Source organism: Pithys albifrons, chromosome 20 (assembly GCF_047495875.1).
Source record: "Pithys albifrons albifrons isolate INPA30051 chromosome 20, PitAlb_v1, whole genome shotgun sequence".
Classification (NCBI taxonomy): domain Eukaryota; kingdom Metazoa; phylum Chordata; class Aves; order Passeriformes; family Thamnophilidae; genus Pithys; species Pithys albifrons.
Genome location: NC_092477.1, coordinates 8,845,738 through 8,862,752, shown reverse-complemented (window position 1 = coordinate 8,862,752; position 17,015 = coordinate 8,845,738). Strand labels below are relative to the sequence as shown.

General features: G+C 52.0%; 1 protein-coding gene across 1 annotated transcript; it reads right to left on the bottom strand.

The window, feature by feature from the left end:
- Positions 1-2,884: 2,884 nt before the first annotated feature.
- On the bottom strand, positions 2,885-16,573 carry PLPP7 (phospholipid phosphatase 7 (inactive)). The gene is made up of 3 exons (XM_071574105.1): positions 16,494-16,573; positions 15,320-15,792; positions 2,885-4,131 (listed from the first exon to the last, which is right to left on the bottom strand). Exons 2-3 carry the CDS (start codon positions 15,768-15,770, stop codon positions 3,767-3,769), a joined length of 816 nt encoding a protein of 271 aa, XP_071430206.1. The 5' UTR covers positions 15,771-15,792; positions 16,494-16,573; the 3' UTR covers positions 2,885-3,766.
- Between the last annotated feature and the right edge of the window lie 442 nt (positions 16,574-17,015).

The window sequence follows — 17,015 nt, the reverse complement described above, 5'->3', positions numbered from 1 at the left end:
ATTAATCTGCTAGATGAACCGAAAGGCAGAAGATGCCATGGTCAGGGTTTGTTCATTCCTTCTGCTTGGAGAGGTCTTGGCTTGGAAGGATCACTCCTCCCAAGTCTCATGTTGAGCTCTGTGTAGCTGAATTTGGGGATCTGAAGGTTCAGGGAAAACACATTCCTGGGCATTTGGCCTTTTGCCTGCCCAGAGCTGCATGACCATGGTGAGCACCTGCACAGAGCAGCCCCAGTGTCCTGCTCTGGCTCACCCAGGAGAGATGGGGCCAAACCTCTGTGTGAGCATCAGCAGGAGCTCCAGGAGAGTGGAAAACAAGGCATAAACATGCCTCAGACACTGGTCTACATGTAACACGTGCCTGCAAATCCTACTGGTGTTTCTCACAGCCACTGCTAAATCCAAGGTCAGTGGAGAGCACTCAGGTGATGCTTCAGTGCCATGTTCTGGCAGCGCTGCCAGGGCTGAGATGCAGCCCCATCCCTCAGACACCCTCTGAGGGAGGAGAAAACCCTCCTAGACCCTCCTCAGGCTGCAGGGCTTTATGGACAGGCATGCTGCATCCATGCTCCTCCTCACAACCAGGGGCTGAAAGGCAGATCCACACAGCTCTGGAGCCCAAAGACTGGAATGACTGTCCTTTCCCTCGTGCTGCTGTGCCTCCCTTGCCTCTCAGCCAAAACACTCAGGATCTGGCCCTGGATATCTGTGAGTGCAGCCCTGGGCATGGAATCACTCCCCACCAAGGTTCTGTCGCTGGGACTGAAAGCTGAGGACAGTCAGCACAGGTTGTACCTTGTTGATGGCAGAGCCAGGTTGTTCTGTCACTGTTCCCCACATCTCCCTGCCCACATAGCTCTGTCCCAGGGGGGCTGGGCTGGGGGTCTCCTGCCTCCCTCTGGTAGGGGTTAGGTAGCCCAGCCACAGCCTGTCCTGCTTGTTGTGTGACAGGGACAGGCAGGGACATGGGACATGGTGCCTGCCATCCCTCACTGTTGCTATAGAGACAGAAGCTGCTTTTCTCTGCAGAAATGCTGGCTGTTTCTGAGCGGTACCTTGGGCATGGCAGCAGTGGGAGCGAGGGACCAGGGATGCCTTGCCTTGCTGGGAGGGCAGCCATGGCCTAGGCAAGGCTCTGCCAGGTCTTTCCCAGTGCCTTTGTGCCCAGATCCACACTCACCTTCTGGGGTTTCTCCCCCCAGATCCTCCTTGCGGCAAGAACGGAGCACTGGGATCCCCTGCTCTGGGCACTGAAATACTGTGGGGCAGAAGGGGCACAGGCTGCAGTGGGGCTGAGGAGGAAGATTCCCTGGAGAAACTCTGTGGGAGAAAGCCCCATCCTGTGAATCCCAGTTTACCACCATGAATCACCCCAAGTCACCTCTCTCTGCTTTCCTGCCTTGCTTTGCAACCATGGGCTGATCTAACCCACCATGGCAGTTTCTCCAGGCCACACTCTCCTGATTACACCAGCAAAGACCAGGGTAACTCCTCCAAAGCCATGCTGCCAACCTGGATATACCAGGAGAAGATAACATAAGTGCAAGAAGACCCGAACCCAGCAACATGCCTGTAGATTCATCCAGCCTATTTGCAAAGGTTCAGCAAATCCTGGAGCTACAAAGTGAGAGCTTCCCATAAAGCCACTGGGGCAAGTCCTCCCTGCTCCCTGTCCCTTCAGGAACCCACCATCTCCAGCTACACAAGGGTGCCTCACACACCACTAGAGCTCAGTGACGGGCCTCCATCCTTCCTGGGGGTGAAGATAAACTCTGCCAAGTGTAATAATGACTGGAGGGAAGAAAAAGCACCAGAGCTCACTTCACATAAATCTTTGCAGGAGAAGGATATTGGCAAAGAGAAAGCCCTGGGGGAGGGTAGCACATCTCTGCTCCCTCCCGCAGCAGCAGGAGGGGAGCTGGGCAGCACACCCCCCCCCTCCACTGCTCTGCCTGCTGCTGCACCAACCTCCAGAGAGAACCAATGAGACCCTGAGCTCTTCCCTTTCCAGAAAAAACCCAGGGACAGCCCATCCGTGAGCTCCATGGGAGGCTCATCTTCAAAGGACATGGTAGCCTTCCCTACCACGTTCTGCTGCAGCCCCAGAGCCGGCAGCGCGGGAAGTCAGCAGCTCCCAGGGCTCTGTGCTGACATCCCAGCTGGAGACACATGCCAGGCATGGATTTTCTGGTTAGCTTCTTTTCATATTAATCATCAAAGAGCAACAAATGTCAGCAGCTTGCAACAGTCATCATCTGAATGTCTTCTTCTCACCAGCTCCTGTAGGAAGGTCCCCAACATGCAGGGAGAGATGACAGCACAAGACCCAGGTGGTTGCTCCCCGGCCTTGCAAGCCAGGTGCATTTTGCTCACTTGGGATAGACAGGAGGGCAGGGATGACAAGATTCCTTCATTATGCAGGATTTATTCAGTCAAGGAAGATGCTGAGTCTGGTGGTATCCATCATCTCCAAACATCAAACTCTCTTTTAAAGACAGAAAGCAAAGAGAACTGGCACATTCTGTTCAAAATACAGGATTTTCTTATGACAGTTGGGAGGGGGGATCTATTTCAGAGACACCACGTTGGGCATGGCCATCACCTGGGTAAGGATCCACCAGGTTTCGAGGCTGACACTGATCAATAATGGGAAGCAAGAGCACCATGCCTGGGCAGCAAACTCTGTATTCAGTGATCTCAGACCGGTTCACAGACAACAATTAGCTCAGGTTTGCAATCAAGGAAGGTCAGGGTAAGACACAGGAATGTTCAGAATTTACCCCAGTAAAGGGATTACAGCCAAGTGAGCAGAGGAAGAGCAGGGGCAGTCCTGCCTTGCTGCCCACTGACACTGCTGGTGTACCAGAATCAGGCAGTGCTGTACCAGACTTATCTTGGAAATTCCCATCTACAGCATTTGGCATAATGATAAAATCATGCTTGTGAATAGAAAGAAAAAGACTCTTTGCTGTGCACCAAGACCTGCTTTATAAACCACAATCCAGCACATCTATTCATCCCTACCAGGATGAAAATGGGCAACTTGCATGTCTCCCTTACCAGACCAAAAAGTCCCCCCACTCCCTCACAAAGATGATTTTTCTTCAGCATCCTGAGCACCCATCTAGGTCCATCCCACCCAAAGCAAACCATGTGAGATGTCACTTGCATCCCCTCAGTCAGCAAGACTGCAGGACCTGCTCCATGCTGAGCAGATATCTCAAAGTCACACCAGGCTTGTTTTGTCCCTTCCGTCATGTAAGAACCAAACAGGGTAGGATTTTCATGATTATTTATTATCTGTAAAGTGCTGGCAGTGCCTGTCCTGACTTTGTACAAGACACAACTGTTGGGCTTACAAAAAGAAAAAAGCACTGTGGCCAAAATCATTTAGGCTCAAAAAAGGTAGAGTGTGTGTTCTCAGGAAGCTCTCAGGCACTGCCCATCCTGAGGACATACCAAGGTGCCAGTGTGAACCACCTCAAGGAGGCAGACATGGAGCTCATTTCTCTTACCCATAAAGCTTAATTAGCTGGCTGTCCAAACACAGCTTGAGAATATGGCCAAAACACAGGCATGGCCCTTGATTGCTAAAACCCAATCCATTGCAAGAAACTTTTTTTTAAGGTGGGGAAGCAACATTAAAAAACACCACTACTCATGGAAGTTACAACTACTTCCAACAAACAACATGTAGAAAATACTGGGAGGGAGACTCTCAAAGTATCTGCTAGTTTCCAGAGGAGAGGCATCAAGTCCCCCATGTTCACCAGATGGATATCAACATCTGACATGTGTTGGAAGACATCCATATCAACTCCACCAGCCTGAACTGTAAGTAGCCAAAAACAAAGCCAGAGAGGACATCTGTGATGTGGTGCCGTCCGATCATGACACGGGAAAACCCCACACAGAGGGCCCAGAGGACCAGCAGGATGCGGAGAGGGATGGCCAGGACCAGGTGGTTGAGGAAGAACTTGGAGAGCATGGCCACTCTGCTGGCATGCCCAGCTGGAAAGGCATAGGTGTCCATGGTCAGGTAGTCCAACAAGCCAGGGTTGATGTCATATGGGCCCTTCCGCTTGGCCAGCTTCTGCAACCCAGCCACAATCATGATGTCCAGCAGCAGGGCTACAAAATGAGAGATGAGGAGAGAACAGTCAGAGACAGAAGCAGCTGAGGGCAATTTTCAAGGCAGAACATTCAAGGATTGTTGTTGTCTTTAAATAAAGATTTGGGTTCAGTTCTGGCCAGATGTCCACGGTTCAGCTGCATGCAGCTACCCCATCCTCAGGTCACCACCCAAATGCTGATTAACAGTTCATCCAGTTCACCCACAGAGAAGGCAAGTACCAATATCATGATCTGACAGAGGAGAAACCCAAACCACAGAGGCAAGTGATTCAGCTGGGGAGGAAGGGAGCAACTGGCAACACTAAAATTAAAACTATTTCAGCCCTCAAACCACCACTCTGGGTGTTCCTCTTGCTGTCCTCCTCCCCAAGGTATAGCAACCTCATGCAGCAAGGTCCCCGCCTGGGGGCTCCATGCCAGAATGACCAGGCTGCAGTGGACGAAAAGTGCCTCACAGCACTTTCTGGTGTTGTCCCCCACCCTGGATGTCCTCCATCCATGAGCCATTTCTTGTTTCACCTCACCTCTCGCTCCCTGTGCCTTTCTCCCTGCAAGTCACTCCACACACCCCCTTCCCCACACAAACATGGTGGGGGTAACTCCAAGCTTGTGATGGCACAGGGACCATTCCTGCAGCTGCAGCTCTCAACGCCCTTTCTTCCCTAACAGATTTGGGAGTGAATCCCATCAGCACTCTACATCATCCTCCTCTTCATCCCACCTCCTTCATCCCAGCAGACAGGTACTGTCATTTCTATTTCCTAGCATCAATTTTATTTTCCTTTAAACCCTCATCTGCTTTTCCCCAACCCTCCTAATTAGTCAGAGTGCTGATTTCAGCTCCTCGCAGCAATGACAAGGACATAAATGCCATCACGAGCACAGCCTGCTGCCTTGGCAGGAGCGTGAGGGGCCAGTTGCCTGGCTCCCAGGCCCTGACAAAGACCATTCCTTGGGGGCTGACAAGGTTTCAGGAGGATGGATGGGAGTGTGGCGGTGGTGGGGAAAGGGAAATGAGACAGCACATGGGAGGCAGGCAGCTCCTCCTGCCTGCTCAGCACCTGGCAGGAGCTGGGAAGTGAGGAGCTGTCACGACGGCTCTGCTCGCCCACCTTCCACAACATGCCACCCCCGAGCACCAGCCCCCGGCACCACTTTGGGAAGGGATTGCTATTTATCCTGGACAAACTCTCTCCTTATAGGAGACTACTTTTCTTCCTGGGCTACAGGGCATCTTGCATGGGGAAGGGGGACAGTGGGACCTCCCCCGGACCTCCTGCCTATCAGGCCGTGCCCTGGGATCTCAGAGCTGTGGAGGGCAAATGGAGAAGAGGAAAAGGTCTGGACACCAGCTCCTTGCTGGCACGGGCAACAGTGGGAATCCAAGCTAAACACAAGAAGCAGGAGGCTTGCCCCACCAAGTGACCCCCACAGCCCTGATCCAGCAAAGCACTTCAGGAGATGATTTTTGGAGCTCATCAGGTGCACCTCCCACCAGTCTCATCTCACCCTACACAATCTCAGGAACCCAAACTCAGATTCCTTTCAGAGAGATGATGCACCAGTGCTGCCAAGGGAAGACTGGCCCAATGTGCTCTGGGTGAAGTCAGAACACATTGCATTGCTGAGGAGCCCAGCTGGGGCTCCAGAACCAGTCTGGGCACCCTGAAGAATCCCAGAGTCTCCTCCATGGTGTTCAATATACCCACTACAGACCATTCCCCTCCATGAACCAGTAGCACAGATGGCGTGTGCTTTAGCAATGTGTGGTATTCACCATTGTCTGTATTTTGCACTGACAATATTTTTTACGGTCAAAGGTGATGTCAGGGCAACTCGAGGGCTGCAGGCATGTGTGCACAGAGGTGTTCAGGGCATGGAGAACAAGCCAAAGAGCTGTTTTAATAATTCTCTCATTCAGAAGATGAATAAAATGGGCCTTCAGTACTGCTAGGTCTGATTTTCGTCAAATGATGCACAGAAAGCAAAAAGCCTCGTTTGCCGACATTTCAAGATCTGAAGGCACGACAGCACTGAAACCGGGGGTTAATTTGCCGTTAAAAGAAAAAAAAACACAGCAAAGATCCCTCCGTCTGGTGCTTTTTCTGTCACTTCCCCCTGCACTTTCTGTTCCTTTCATGAAGCAACTTCTCTATGAAACAGCCCCAGCAGCCTGCCCTGCCCCAGCCCCTGTGGGTCCCACTGCCCCCACCCAGACTGGGTGTCCCTGCCCTCTCCTGCTCCTGCTGCTGCTGCAGGGCAGGGTGAACCAGCAGGCAGCACTGCTGCTGACTCTGCTGCCAAGGGCCCGTCCTTCAGAAAAAGATAAAGAGATGCTGTTGCCCAGCAGCCCCATCCCTGGCCCTATTTCCTTGCAGTGCCATGACCTACATACCCGCTTGGACCTCATCTCGTTTTCTTTGTGCCTTTAATGCGCATCGAATCCTCCCTCCTCAGGTGGGCACAGCCGTGCCAGTGATAGGTAGGCAAGGGGTTAACTTAATTATAGGTGTCCTCCAGGCTCCAGCTGCAGGTGGGTGTCTCTGCACAGGGGAAGGTGCTTGTTGTTGAACCCCAAACCCCTGAGCCCTCCACCTGCCACCTGCAAACCAGCACCGTCACCTTCAGCCTGCCCTTCCCTGGTCCCTCACGGAGAGCTGTGTAGATGCTTCAAGCTGACCTGAGTGAAGGCTGGAGGGAACACAGCCCCGGGAGAGCCCTGGGAAGGGAGTCTGCAGCTCATGTACCAGCCTGCACTTGCACAAAGCTGCTCTCTGGGGACCCACGGGGCTGCCAGAGGCACAGCAGGGATGGCAGAGTGCCACTGCACCGAGGGTGAGATGAGAGGAGCAAGAAATGTTAATTTTAAGCATTTTTTTCATCATGCCCTCCCCTCAAGATCCAGGTAGCATTGGATTTAAACCAGAGGCATCACTGGATGTAAAATCCAGGTAGAGCTGGATTTAAGAACAAAGGAAGGATTAGTTCTTTTCCATCCCTCCTTTCACATTTTTCTGAAAAAGATTACAAATTTGCCCTTTGACCTGGTGTTAAGGGAAACAATCCTTCAGATTTCCACTGCAAGATCATCCATCCCAAAATCCTCAATTAACATCTAAAACTTTCTCAAAGCATAAAACCAAAGAGCAAGTCTTGTCCTGCCTGTGACAATTCCAGCATCGGAGATCACCTTGGTATGGAAAAAAGCCAACATCTGGTGTTGGATGCACAGTAAATGAGCTAAAAGTGAGCCCCCTAGGCATTTTATATCTATTAGTAAGAAAAGGAAAACAATCATCTGCCTTGGCCCCTACCACCACGAGCCCATTAGGAATGGAGAGGTGAGGGGAGAGGAGCCCTGGGCAGGCAGGTCACGAGGATGAGCCTGAACCATCATTAGCAGAACCAAGCCAAATCCCAAAGCTTGTATTTAAGAGAAATAAAAACAGTTGGATGTCCTCTGTCACCATAAGGTTCTTTCTGTCCCTCGGGTGTCAGCTCTGCTGTTGTTCCTTATGGCTGAAAGAGGCTGAGGATGGTGCAAGCACCTTGGGGGCATTGCCTGCTCCAGGTCGGAGCCAGGCAGCGTCTCCAGGGACAGAGGCAGATTCCTGCTGAGATGTTTACATAAACATGTTATCCAAACCACAGCTGAAAAACAACCTGGGTGCAATGCCGGGGGCAGTGGGGGGAGGAAAAGAGGAGAAAGCCAAAAAAGCCCTTGGCCTCATCTCCTGCAGCCGTGATTCACATGACTACACACACATGGGGCTGCTCCCCAGAGTCCAGCCCGTGAGGTTGGGATCAGAAACAGTCACAGGCTGGACTCAGCCTCCCAGAACTGTGGCTGAGCACATGGGGAGAGGAAAACAAGGAGGTAAATGCCAAGGAATGAAGAGTGAGCCCATCATGTGAGCTCAGGAGGCTCCCAACATGGGATGTGCAACCCTTCTGCCCAGCCCAGCACCGCTTTAAAGAAGAGCCAAGCTGGTGACAACTCATTGCCTGGGTCCCACCATGCTGGAGGTGGCCACTGCAGCTGCCAAGACCATGTGTGGGGCCAAAACTGGCTTTGAAAGTCCTGTATTTCCCAGATTAGCCAACCTCACTCAGGAGTGAACTCTGGACAAATGTCACCATTCTCAGGAAGCAGTTTCTTTTGCTCCATAATTAGAATTCATGAATTTTTTTCTTTTTATTTCCATGCCCCCTCCTACTCCTTCTGAACTTCCCAAATCTCCTCCAGGCATTAGGCTCCCTGACCTGGAAAATGAGCCGTTTGCAGCCTTGACTAGTTGACATTAATGAAAGATGCAGGTTTCAAAAGAATCTTCACCCTCTCTCCAGTGGAGTCAGTGGTAGCTGGAAGAGGTCCACTCCTCTCAAAGTGAACTCTTCTACTCCATTTTCTTCCCCAAATGTGGTACTATGGGGTGTAAGAGCTGACAAAAGGCACAGATGGCATGACACATTGAAGAGCCAATGAATCAGGCACTGTGGTGTTTTGGGGGAGGTTCTTTTTTGGCTGAACAAGCAGCAACGTGGGGTAAGTGGTCATGGGGAGGTGAAAAAGTGGTGGAAAGCAGAATTGTGCAATTAATTAAAATAAAAACCCACAACAACTAAAAATAGACTCACTATATTCTAGATGATTTAGAAACAGCTCTGAGTGCAAACACAGGCTGCCTGGAGTTCTCCCCTTGGAAACAGGGAGCCCTGGGAGCTGGGAAAATTGTACTCAGCATCAAATACTGAGCAGGGTTGCCTTGCTGGGGATCTGCATGGGCTTGGACAAGACACAGGTGAGAGGGGGAGTGCAGTGACAAGGGCTTGTGCTGCTGGGGAAAAGGAGCTGAGAAGCCCCCAGGATGGCTCAGCTGCCTCTCAGAAGGGCTCTGACAGCTTGAAATGCCCCATGGCAGCAGCACAGGTACCATCAGCACATCACACAGGTGCCACCAGCACGATGGCACCGCATGGGATGAGCTGGGGGAAGAAAAGTGCCTTGGGCTGTTGACCAACAGCATGTCCCAGTCCCCAAAGGCTGGGCTCCTCACTCACTCAGTGCTGCCTGGGTTTCTCTTCACATCCTGCTCCCTTCAAGGAGGCAAACTGGCAAAAAATAAAAAGGGGGCTGATGCTGTGGTGCTCAAAGGGTCTCCAGCCCTCAGACCTAACAGTGCACTGCACCTGGATCAGGATGGAAATGGAGAGCAACCCCAGAACTGTGTTCCAGGTTAAAACATGGAGATTTCTTCAAAGCGCAGGAAAAAGAGACAGTTCATCTGATTCCCCTCTCCCACCCCATCCTCCACCACTGCTGGCCCCAAGCAGGAGACCCAATGGGCTCTCCCTGTCTGCTGCTCCTCCCAGCACTCACCTCACTCCCCCACCTTCCTCTTCCCAATCACTGCTCCTGTCAAGGCGTGTTAGAGGCAAACACACTCACCCAATTCCCGGGATCTCCCTTCGGGCCAGAGCCTGGCTCAGCTTCCCTGTCAGGGCTGGCTCTGCCTGAGTGGAACAGTTACTATCCCCTCTGAGCTCCAGGCAGGGGCAATGGGAAGCTGTTCCCGGAGTGACAGACATAAGGATGACTCATTTCCCATGTTTATTCCCCCTCTTCCCATTCAACAACCCTCGCACTTCTCTTTCGCTCTGCATTCATGCTCTGGAACGTTTTGCTGCTCGCTCTGTGTGAGGGTTTCATTCCAGCTCACTGCAGATTCCCCAAGGGCTGCACTCTGATGGCTGCAGGGCTCTCAGCATCCCCAGCAGCCGGCCAGGACTGTGCTCCTCAGTGCTGCTCAGTGCCAAGGGGTTCATCAGACCACATGGATCTGATGGAGACCCTGTGCAGGTGACTGGAAATACCCCCCTGCCTGTTCCAGCCACAGTCAGATGGGGCCCAACCTGTCACTGGCTGTCCTTTATCCGAAGGGACACCGCAGGCTCGCCAGCCTGCCTTGCAGAGACCAGGATCCTGTAGAGGAAGCAGGGAGGGAGGGGGCAGGGAAGCTGGGAGAGCTGGGTATTGCTGCCTGTTCAGAGGTGCCCAAGCTCATCAGCTGTGAAGGGATGAAGGCTGAGCACGGCACCTACCAAAGGACCAGGGACTTCAACTGCTGTATCTGGGCAGAACAACCAGAGGCAGATTAGCAGTCTGATGTGATGAAGAGGAATGTTTAATGCCAGGCTGGAGCTGTGTCTAGATGCTGGATGCAGGGAGTGGGCATCTGCGTTGCTCCCTCTGCCTGGCACCCTCCATGGGTCAGTCATGTTGGGTTACTTGGCATTTTAATGTTTCCATCTCTCTGGACAGATGTGCTGCCAGCTTGCTGAGGTCTCTGTGGGCAGCAGGACAGAGGCTGAACCTCCTCCTTGTGCCAGGTTGTACTAGAAGGGATGGTGCCACAAGCTCAGAAAATCCCTGCTCTCACAGTGAAAAAAATGAAAGGGGGAAAAATGGACACATGGGCCCCCAAACCATTTCTGGGGCTCTCGGCTTAGCAAGCTCTGCTGCATAGACTGATCTATCTGCTGTGTAGCTCCCTGGCCTCTCTGCTGGGCTGGGCTGCCCTGAGGCTTTACAGAATGAACTTGTCTGTACTGCCTGGCCATTTCATCTACCCAGTGACCTTTACCAGTAATGGCCTGTACTGTCTGGATTTTCATCACACAGCCTCCAAAGAGAAGCATGACTATACCTGAAGCATGTCTGTATTGTTAGAGCAGAGTCAGTGAGGTCCTGAGGGGGTTGGTGAAGGCATTTTTTGCTTTCTTTCCTTCCTAATCCACCACTTTCCTGCCCATCTGGCCTTGCTTGGAAGCTGCTGATGGCAGGGATTGCAGAGTTCTGACCATATATATCTATCTGTTTATAAATATATATATTTTTAAATAAATATAGATACACAGCTTAGGATAAAATCACAGGTCTGCAGATGACTATGCCTTAGAATGTCATGGCTTGGTTCCCAGGTGGAGTAAAGCTCAGTCAGTATTCAGGGAAAAGGCTGGACAGAGCAAGAACTTTCTTCTTGCTGACCTCCAGAGTGGAGAAGAGGCTCTGGGCTCCCTCTTTTCCTCCTCCTATGGTGTTCACCCATCCCCAGCCTGACACACTGCTCAGATGATACATCCACGCCCCGCAGCACTGCTTTACTTGATGGGATAAATGCTTCGTGACAGCACCAAAGAGCCATCCTGCCCTTGGAAGCAGGATGCAGAGCCAGCTGGAGATGGCTGAGGACTGGCACCAATGTCACAGAGACAGCAGGCAAAGAGAAGACCAGGGCTTCCTCTTCTCCCAGTCTGGATACCAATTTCAGAGCGCCATGACCACAGCAGAACCAGTTACTGGTACTTCAAGCTGAGCACAAAGAGGAATTTTATGTGCAAGGGTTACCCAAGCAGACACCTCCCAACAGCAAAGGCTCACAGCTGGACTGCAGATAACTAAACGTGGTGATGATCTGGCTCTAAACACAACAGCTTTAGGTAGGTGACCATGTCCATCCCCACCGCAGTGAGAAGGTGCCCAGATCTGCAAAGATCATCAGTTTAACAAGATTGGTCTGTTTAGCTTAATAAATAGGAGGTGAAGAAATGACTTGAACACTCTCCAAAATATTGAAAGGTGGAAAAGATGTTGGCTAAAAGAGCTGTTCAGCTGGAGAGACAAGGGTATGCAGACGCAATGAAGGGAAGAGTCCAACTAAAAGCGCCTGTGAGAAGCCCAACCACTGCAGTAATACAGAAATGGCTCTGACAAGTTCACCCTCACTTGTAACTGTACATCAGATTGAGTGTTTGGGTTCTTTCCCTTAACAAATTGAACAGGAATAAATTAAGGGATGTGCTACAGCCTGTATTTTGCCGTGGGTTAGATCGATGATCCAAATGTTCTTTGCTGGCTTTGCAGCCAATGAATCACTAAATTTGGATCCACATCCTCACCAGATAGATCAGAACCAGAAACTGAGGTACTGCTGCCCCCAGGGTTTAATGGAGTATATGTCTGGTTCTGAAGCAGACCTGGGATTTTTATTGAAATTTTTATATCTGCTTTCCTCTTCAAAGGCCAATTGCAATGTTTGAATGACTTTCTAAGCACCCCACTTTCCATTAAATCCATGTGATTGCTGGAATGGTACTAGAAGTTGCAGCACTGGCAGACAAATAAAATGAACTTTTAAACTGGGGGGTTTCCTGAATGATTTTTCTCAATTTGGCCAGGGGGTGTGGACTTTATTCCTGACTCTTGCACAGCCAGGGCTGCTGATGCTGAGACAGACTTCCTGAAAGCATATTCTGGCAGAGGGATTTTTGCAGTGGGCACAGATATTTGGCTTCTTCCAGCCTTTCAGTAACAGGCTGTGAGAGTGTTTCTCTGGCTGTTTGGCATTTGCTGGAAAAGATTATGATGAGAAGGGGAATCAATAAATTCCATCACAGATGACAAACATGGAGGGAAAACATTGCTTGGGGTTGCTAACTAACATCTGCAGTGGGGATGGATGGACCATCCCAGGGTCAGATCCCCTCACCCGAAATGCTCCCACATGTGTTGGCAAAGCTCCTGCCGAGAGCTCCTCCTCCATCTGCAGTGGTGCTTTGCCAGGTTCCAGGTCCCATTTCAGCAGTCTCCTGTCTCCTCGCCTTGGAAGCCTGATTGCAAATCCTAAACAAGTGCTCTATGATGGGCTGGCTCCCTGCCCAGAGACTGCATCAGAAATTCTGCTTGATGTATCAAACCCTCAGCAAGCAAGGGGGAGAGAGGAGAGCCAGGAGTGGTAAGGAAGGGATACCATAGACAACCCCAACTTCCCTGCTTCCCCCTTCGCAGGAGAGCAGGGACGCAGCAGGACGTTCCCTTCCCTCTGACCTGTCCCTATCCAGGATGGCTTTTCACCACATCCTGGTGGGTTCGAACACAGGAAAACAGCAGTGAGAGGGACCAAGGGTGCCAGATGCAGCAGTTGTGCCATGTCCATCATGTCTACACAAGACCCCACCTCTCATGGGATGTGTTGAGGTCCACCAGCCCCACACTCTCCAGCCAGGCTCTTTCCTCCACCAGCAATGCAGGTATTACAGCAGCAGCTACTTGGATACTTGGAGTTCCTGACTGCAATCTTAAATATCAGCCCAAGGCCACTCTCACAGCAGAGTGCTGCTCTGTGGGGTGACACAAGTTCTGCTGCAGAAGCTCTGACAAGAGGCTGAGGGCACCTTGGCCAGTCCCACCAGTCAGTGCCACCTATTCAGAGGGAGCAGTGGAGCTCTTTGGAGGCTGCCAGATATATGGAACTAGTTTTTCATGCAAATTATCTATTTCCTTTCTTGGCAGGCAGAGAAGAGGGCTGGGTGTAATGCATCTAGGCAAGGAATCAAGACTTCAGAAACCCCCAAAGTCATTCCCAGGCACCACACTTGAGCTCAGGAGACCTGAAGATGCAGGCAGTGGTGCAGGGCTGAGCTCTCCCAGCCACCACTTGATACTCCAAGTTCCAACACAACCCCAAGGTGGCTTTGCATTTGGCCTCCTCATATGGCAACAGAAGGGTGAGAAAACCTTCCTTGTTTTTAAGCCAAAGAAGGCATTAGCTCTTTAGAAGGATCTCAGATATTTTGGAGTCAAAGAGGTCAGTTTTCAGGCTCCAACACCGTCAAAGGCTCTTGGGTCGAGGGACATCTGGAAGCTGTGCCGGTGGATGTTCGTCACCTCCTATTTCATCCTTGTGCCCTTTTAACAGGATCTTCTCCTCTCAGCGAGGGGCTGACCCCGCACGCTGGGGAGCCCCTGCAAGAACTGCTGACGTTGGCAGGCTCTGCATCACGCTGGTGCTATTCTGGCTTCTTCCCTGCAATGGCCTCCCCCCATTAGATGTCAGACCATGAGGACAGTCTCCTCCAAAGGCAGAGGGGAGAAAAGGCAGCTACCACTGTGCTTTTCAAGCCAGTTCAGCTCAATATTCACACTCTCTGAAGGATGAACTTGTGAAAAAAAATCAACCTGGGGCCACACTGCAGAGCCTGTATCACGTCTCAGTCGACCCCTGTGGACAGGACGTCCCTTTCCTGTGGTGCCTGTGAAAAAAAGTTGTCCCTACGTTGCCTCAAAATGCTCCTGGAGAAGAAAAGGTCTAAACACAATGTCTTCAGTTCCTCTTAACAAACAAAAGAGGAGTTGTTGGTTTTTTGGGGGAAGGTGAAACACCAGGGTGGATCACAGCCAGATGAGAGGGTAATTAGTCACAAGGAAAAATGGGATAACTGGGACCCGTGCCAAAGGCAGAAGAGCGAGAAGAGCAAGGTCCTCAGGTAGAGATGGCCAGGGCAGGTTGGGACCGGGATCTAAGGCAAGTCATGCCTAGAGCTCACCCTAGTCACTGATGGGACATCAATCCACAGCAATGGGTGGGATGGGCCCTGCTCAGTGGAGAAGCCAAACCTTTTAACAAACCCTTTAATACATCCTGATGTTTAGAAATGGGGACACCGACCACCACGCAAGGAAGAACCAGCAGGAGAGCCAGAGGGATCCCAGCCTGCCTACATGGCCTCTGGGTCAAATTAGCTCATGGAAATGGGGACAGCAGCCAGAAAGGTACTCAAGGGAAGGAGGATGAAAGAACAAACTGCAGCAAGGAAGGAGACAGGACTCCATTATATAGTGGCTGAGACGTGGAGCCAGGGGCTGGTCAAGAAGGTGGCAAGGAGATGGAAATGTTTTTTTTTTTTTCTTAAGAATATTCTCATTAATTGATCCAGATATCAAAGACTAAAATCTGTATCTTTTCCTCACAGACCAAACCACCAATGCAGATGACCACAGACTAAATAAAAGACAACATTGCTGGCATCCACCTGCCCTTCACAGACACCTCCTTGGTCTGATTGGACAACCCTGCCCCACACAGGACCAGGGACCTGCCCCTACTCCATGGGTGTCACCAGCTACCAGGATTACTCCATCCCTCTTAGACAACTTCTTGCTACATCCCTCAACCACAGTACCTGGGGCTGAGATGGCCAAAAAGTGCAGCGTTCACCCTAAAAGTCAATCCCTGCTGCCCAACCACATCAGATTCTGGGAGCAGCCAGAGGAGGAGTCCCAGTGCCACTGCCCCTTGTGACCAGGGCTGGGCTTTCCCGCCAGGAAGGGAGGTTTGCCACTCACCTAGCAGCAGGTTCATGAGGACCTCCTGGCCTGCCAGTGTGCTGCTCTTCACCAGGCAGATGAGCGTACCCGCAATCCAGGGGATGCCGTGCCCTGTTATCCCCAGCAGGTTGATCATGGAGCGGGCACCACCCCAGGAGGAGGCTCTGTTGGCACACACTCCCAGCCTCTTGGACATGCAGATATCGATGGCCAGCAGTGAGTTGAAGGCGATTCCCTTGAAAGAGGGGTTGAGCTGCATGCAATCCTCCTCGGGCAGCTGCTGCGACTGCCTCCGCTCCTTGGGGTTGGTGTTCTGGGCACCGGCTGCCCCAGCCTGGCCACTCTGCTTTCTTCCAGAGCTCCTGTTCTCCTGGTTCCCCTTCAAGGGCTGATTCAAGGAGAGGAACTCAGCCCTGTTGAGGACATTGTTCCTGTCTCTGGCCCTGGACCGTGGCTGGGATGCTGGCATTGCAGTCTCTCTTTAACGCAACCTGCTTTGCGAATACCGGGAAGGAGAGAAATCCCTCTTCTCCCTGCGGAAACTCCCCCCACTCCCACCCTCACAAGCTGTGAATTTGGGAAGCTACAAAGGTTCCCCTCTGTTGCAGTTGCCCCCAGCACAGACTGCAGCTGTTAAATATAGAGTAAGGAATGCACATGGCTGTTTACTTCATGGGCCTAGCAAGCTTGGAAGGAAAATTAATGCCAGGCTTGGCAGCCACTCCAGTACCAGGGAAAAAGATTAAACAGCCAATAGATTGGAAGAAGAGGAGGGGAAAACGTTGTGCCAAAGGTTGGTTGCTTCTGGCCTGGTCTATTTAAATCTTCCAATTGCTTATTCCCCTGGGCTGCAAGGGAAACTGGGAAATGTAGTTTTTTGGGCTGCAAGTCACATTCCAATGTCCGAATCGGAGCTGGAGGAGATGATGGCATCCCCCTCCCCAGGCAGCCGGTGTTGCTCCTATGGGGGGACTGTCCTGCCTGGATTTGCAACACCAACCCCAGGTGTTGCTTGGGGGCTTCCACCCCAGAGAATTCTCCCCAGAATCTTCTTGATTAATCTGTTCCGCAACATCTCCCCCGTGCCAGAGCACCCCAAACACCACCCTTCTCCCTCTGGCATTGATACCTTTCAATCCCCATCCTCCCTCCCTGCTCGAGGTGCGCCCCTGCAGTGACTCCCATCACTCACCCTGTTCCCGGACGAAGGAGAAGCATCACCTGCCTCCTGATTCCAGGAGACACAGCGCCGCTAATGAGCTCTCATCCTCCTGCCCCCGGCGCTGCGCGTGGCCTCGTTACCGCACGTGTCCCTGCCGTGTCACCCAGCACAGCCCGTGCTGAGAGCAGGTGACACGCAGAGCCCGAGTCCCTGAGCTGCAGGTGCGAGCAGCAGCACAGGTACCAGCCCCAGCAGCGCGGCACAGGCAGGAGGAAGGCTCATGCCAGGCCCTGGGGAGTCCTCCAGCAGACAGGGAATTCCTGCCATCCCTCCTGTGCTCCATCACACTGCACAGCTCCTGTGCTCCATCACACTGCACACTGCACAGCTGCTGCACCCCTCTCCCTGCTCTGCACCCCAGCTGGGGAGAACCCTCGGAGTCATCAAGAGCTGGACTCAGTGATCCTTGTGGATCCCTCCCAACTCAGAATATTGTGTGATTGTGTGCTCTCCCACCTGCTGATCCCAGCACTGACCAGCCCCTGGGAACAT

What these genes read in the sequence shown, in the direction of transcription:
- PLPP7 (XM_071574105.1), bottom strand. Translation starts at nt 15,770, where the DNA reads ATGCCAGCATCCCAGCCACGGTCCAGGGCCAGAGACAGGAACAATGTC. An exon ending in CCTCATGAACCTGCTGCTAG is followed by an intron (nt 4,132 to 15,319) that starts GTGAGTGGCAAA and finishes CTCATTTTGTAG; the next exon opens with CCCTGCTGCTGGACATCATG.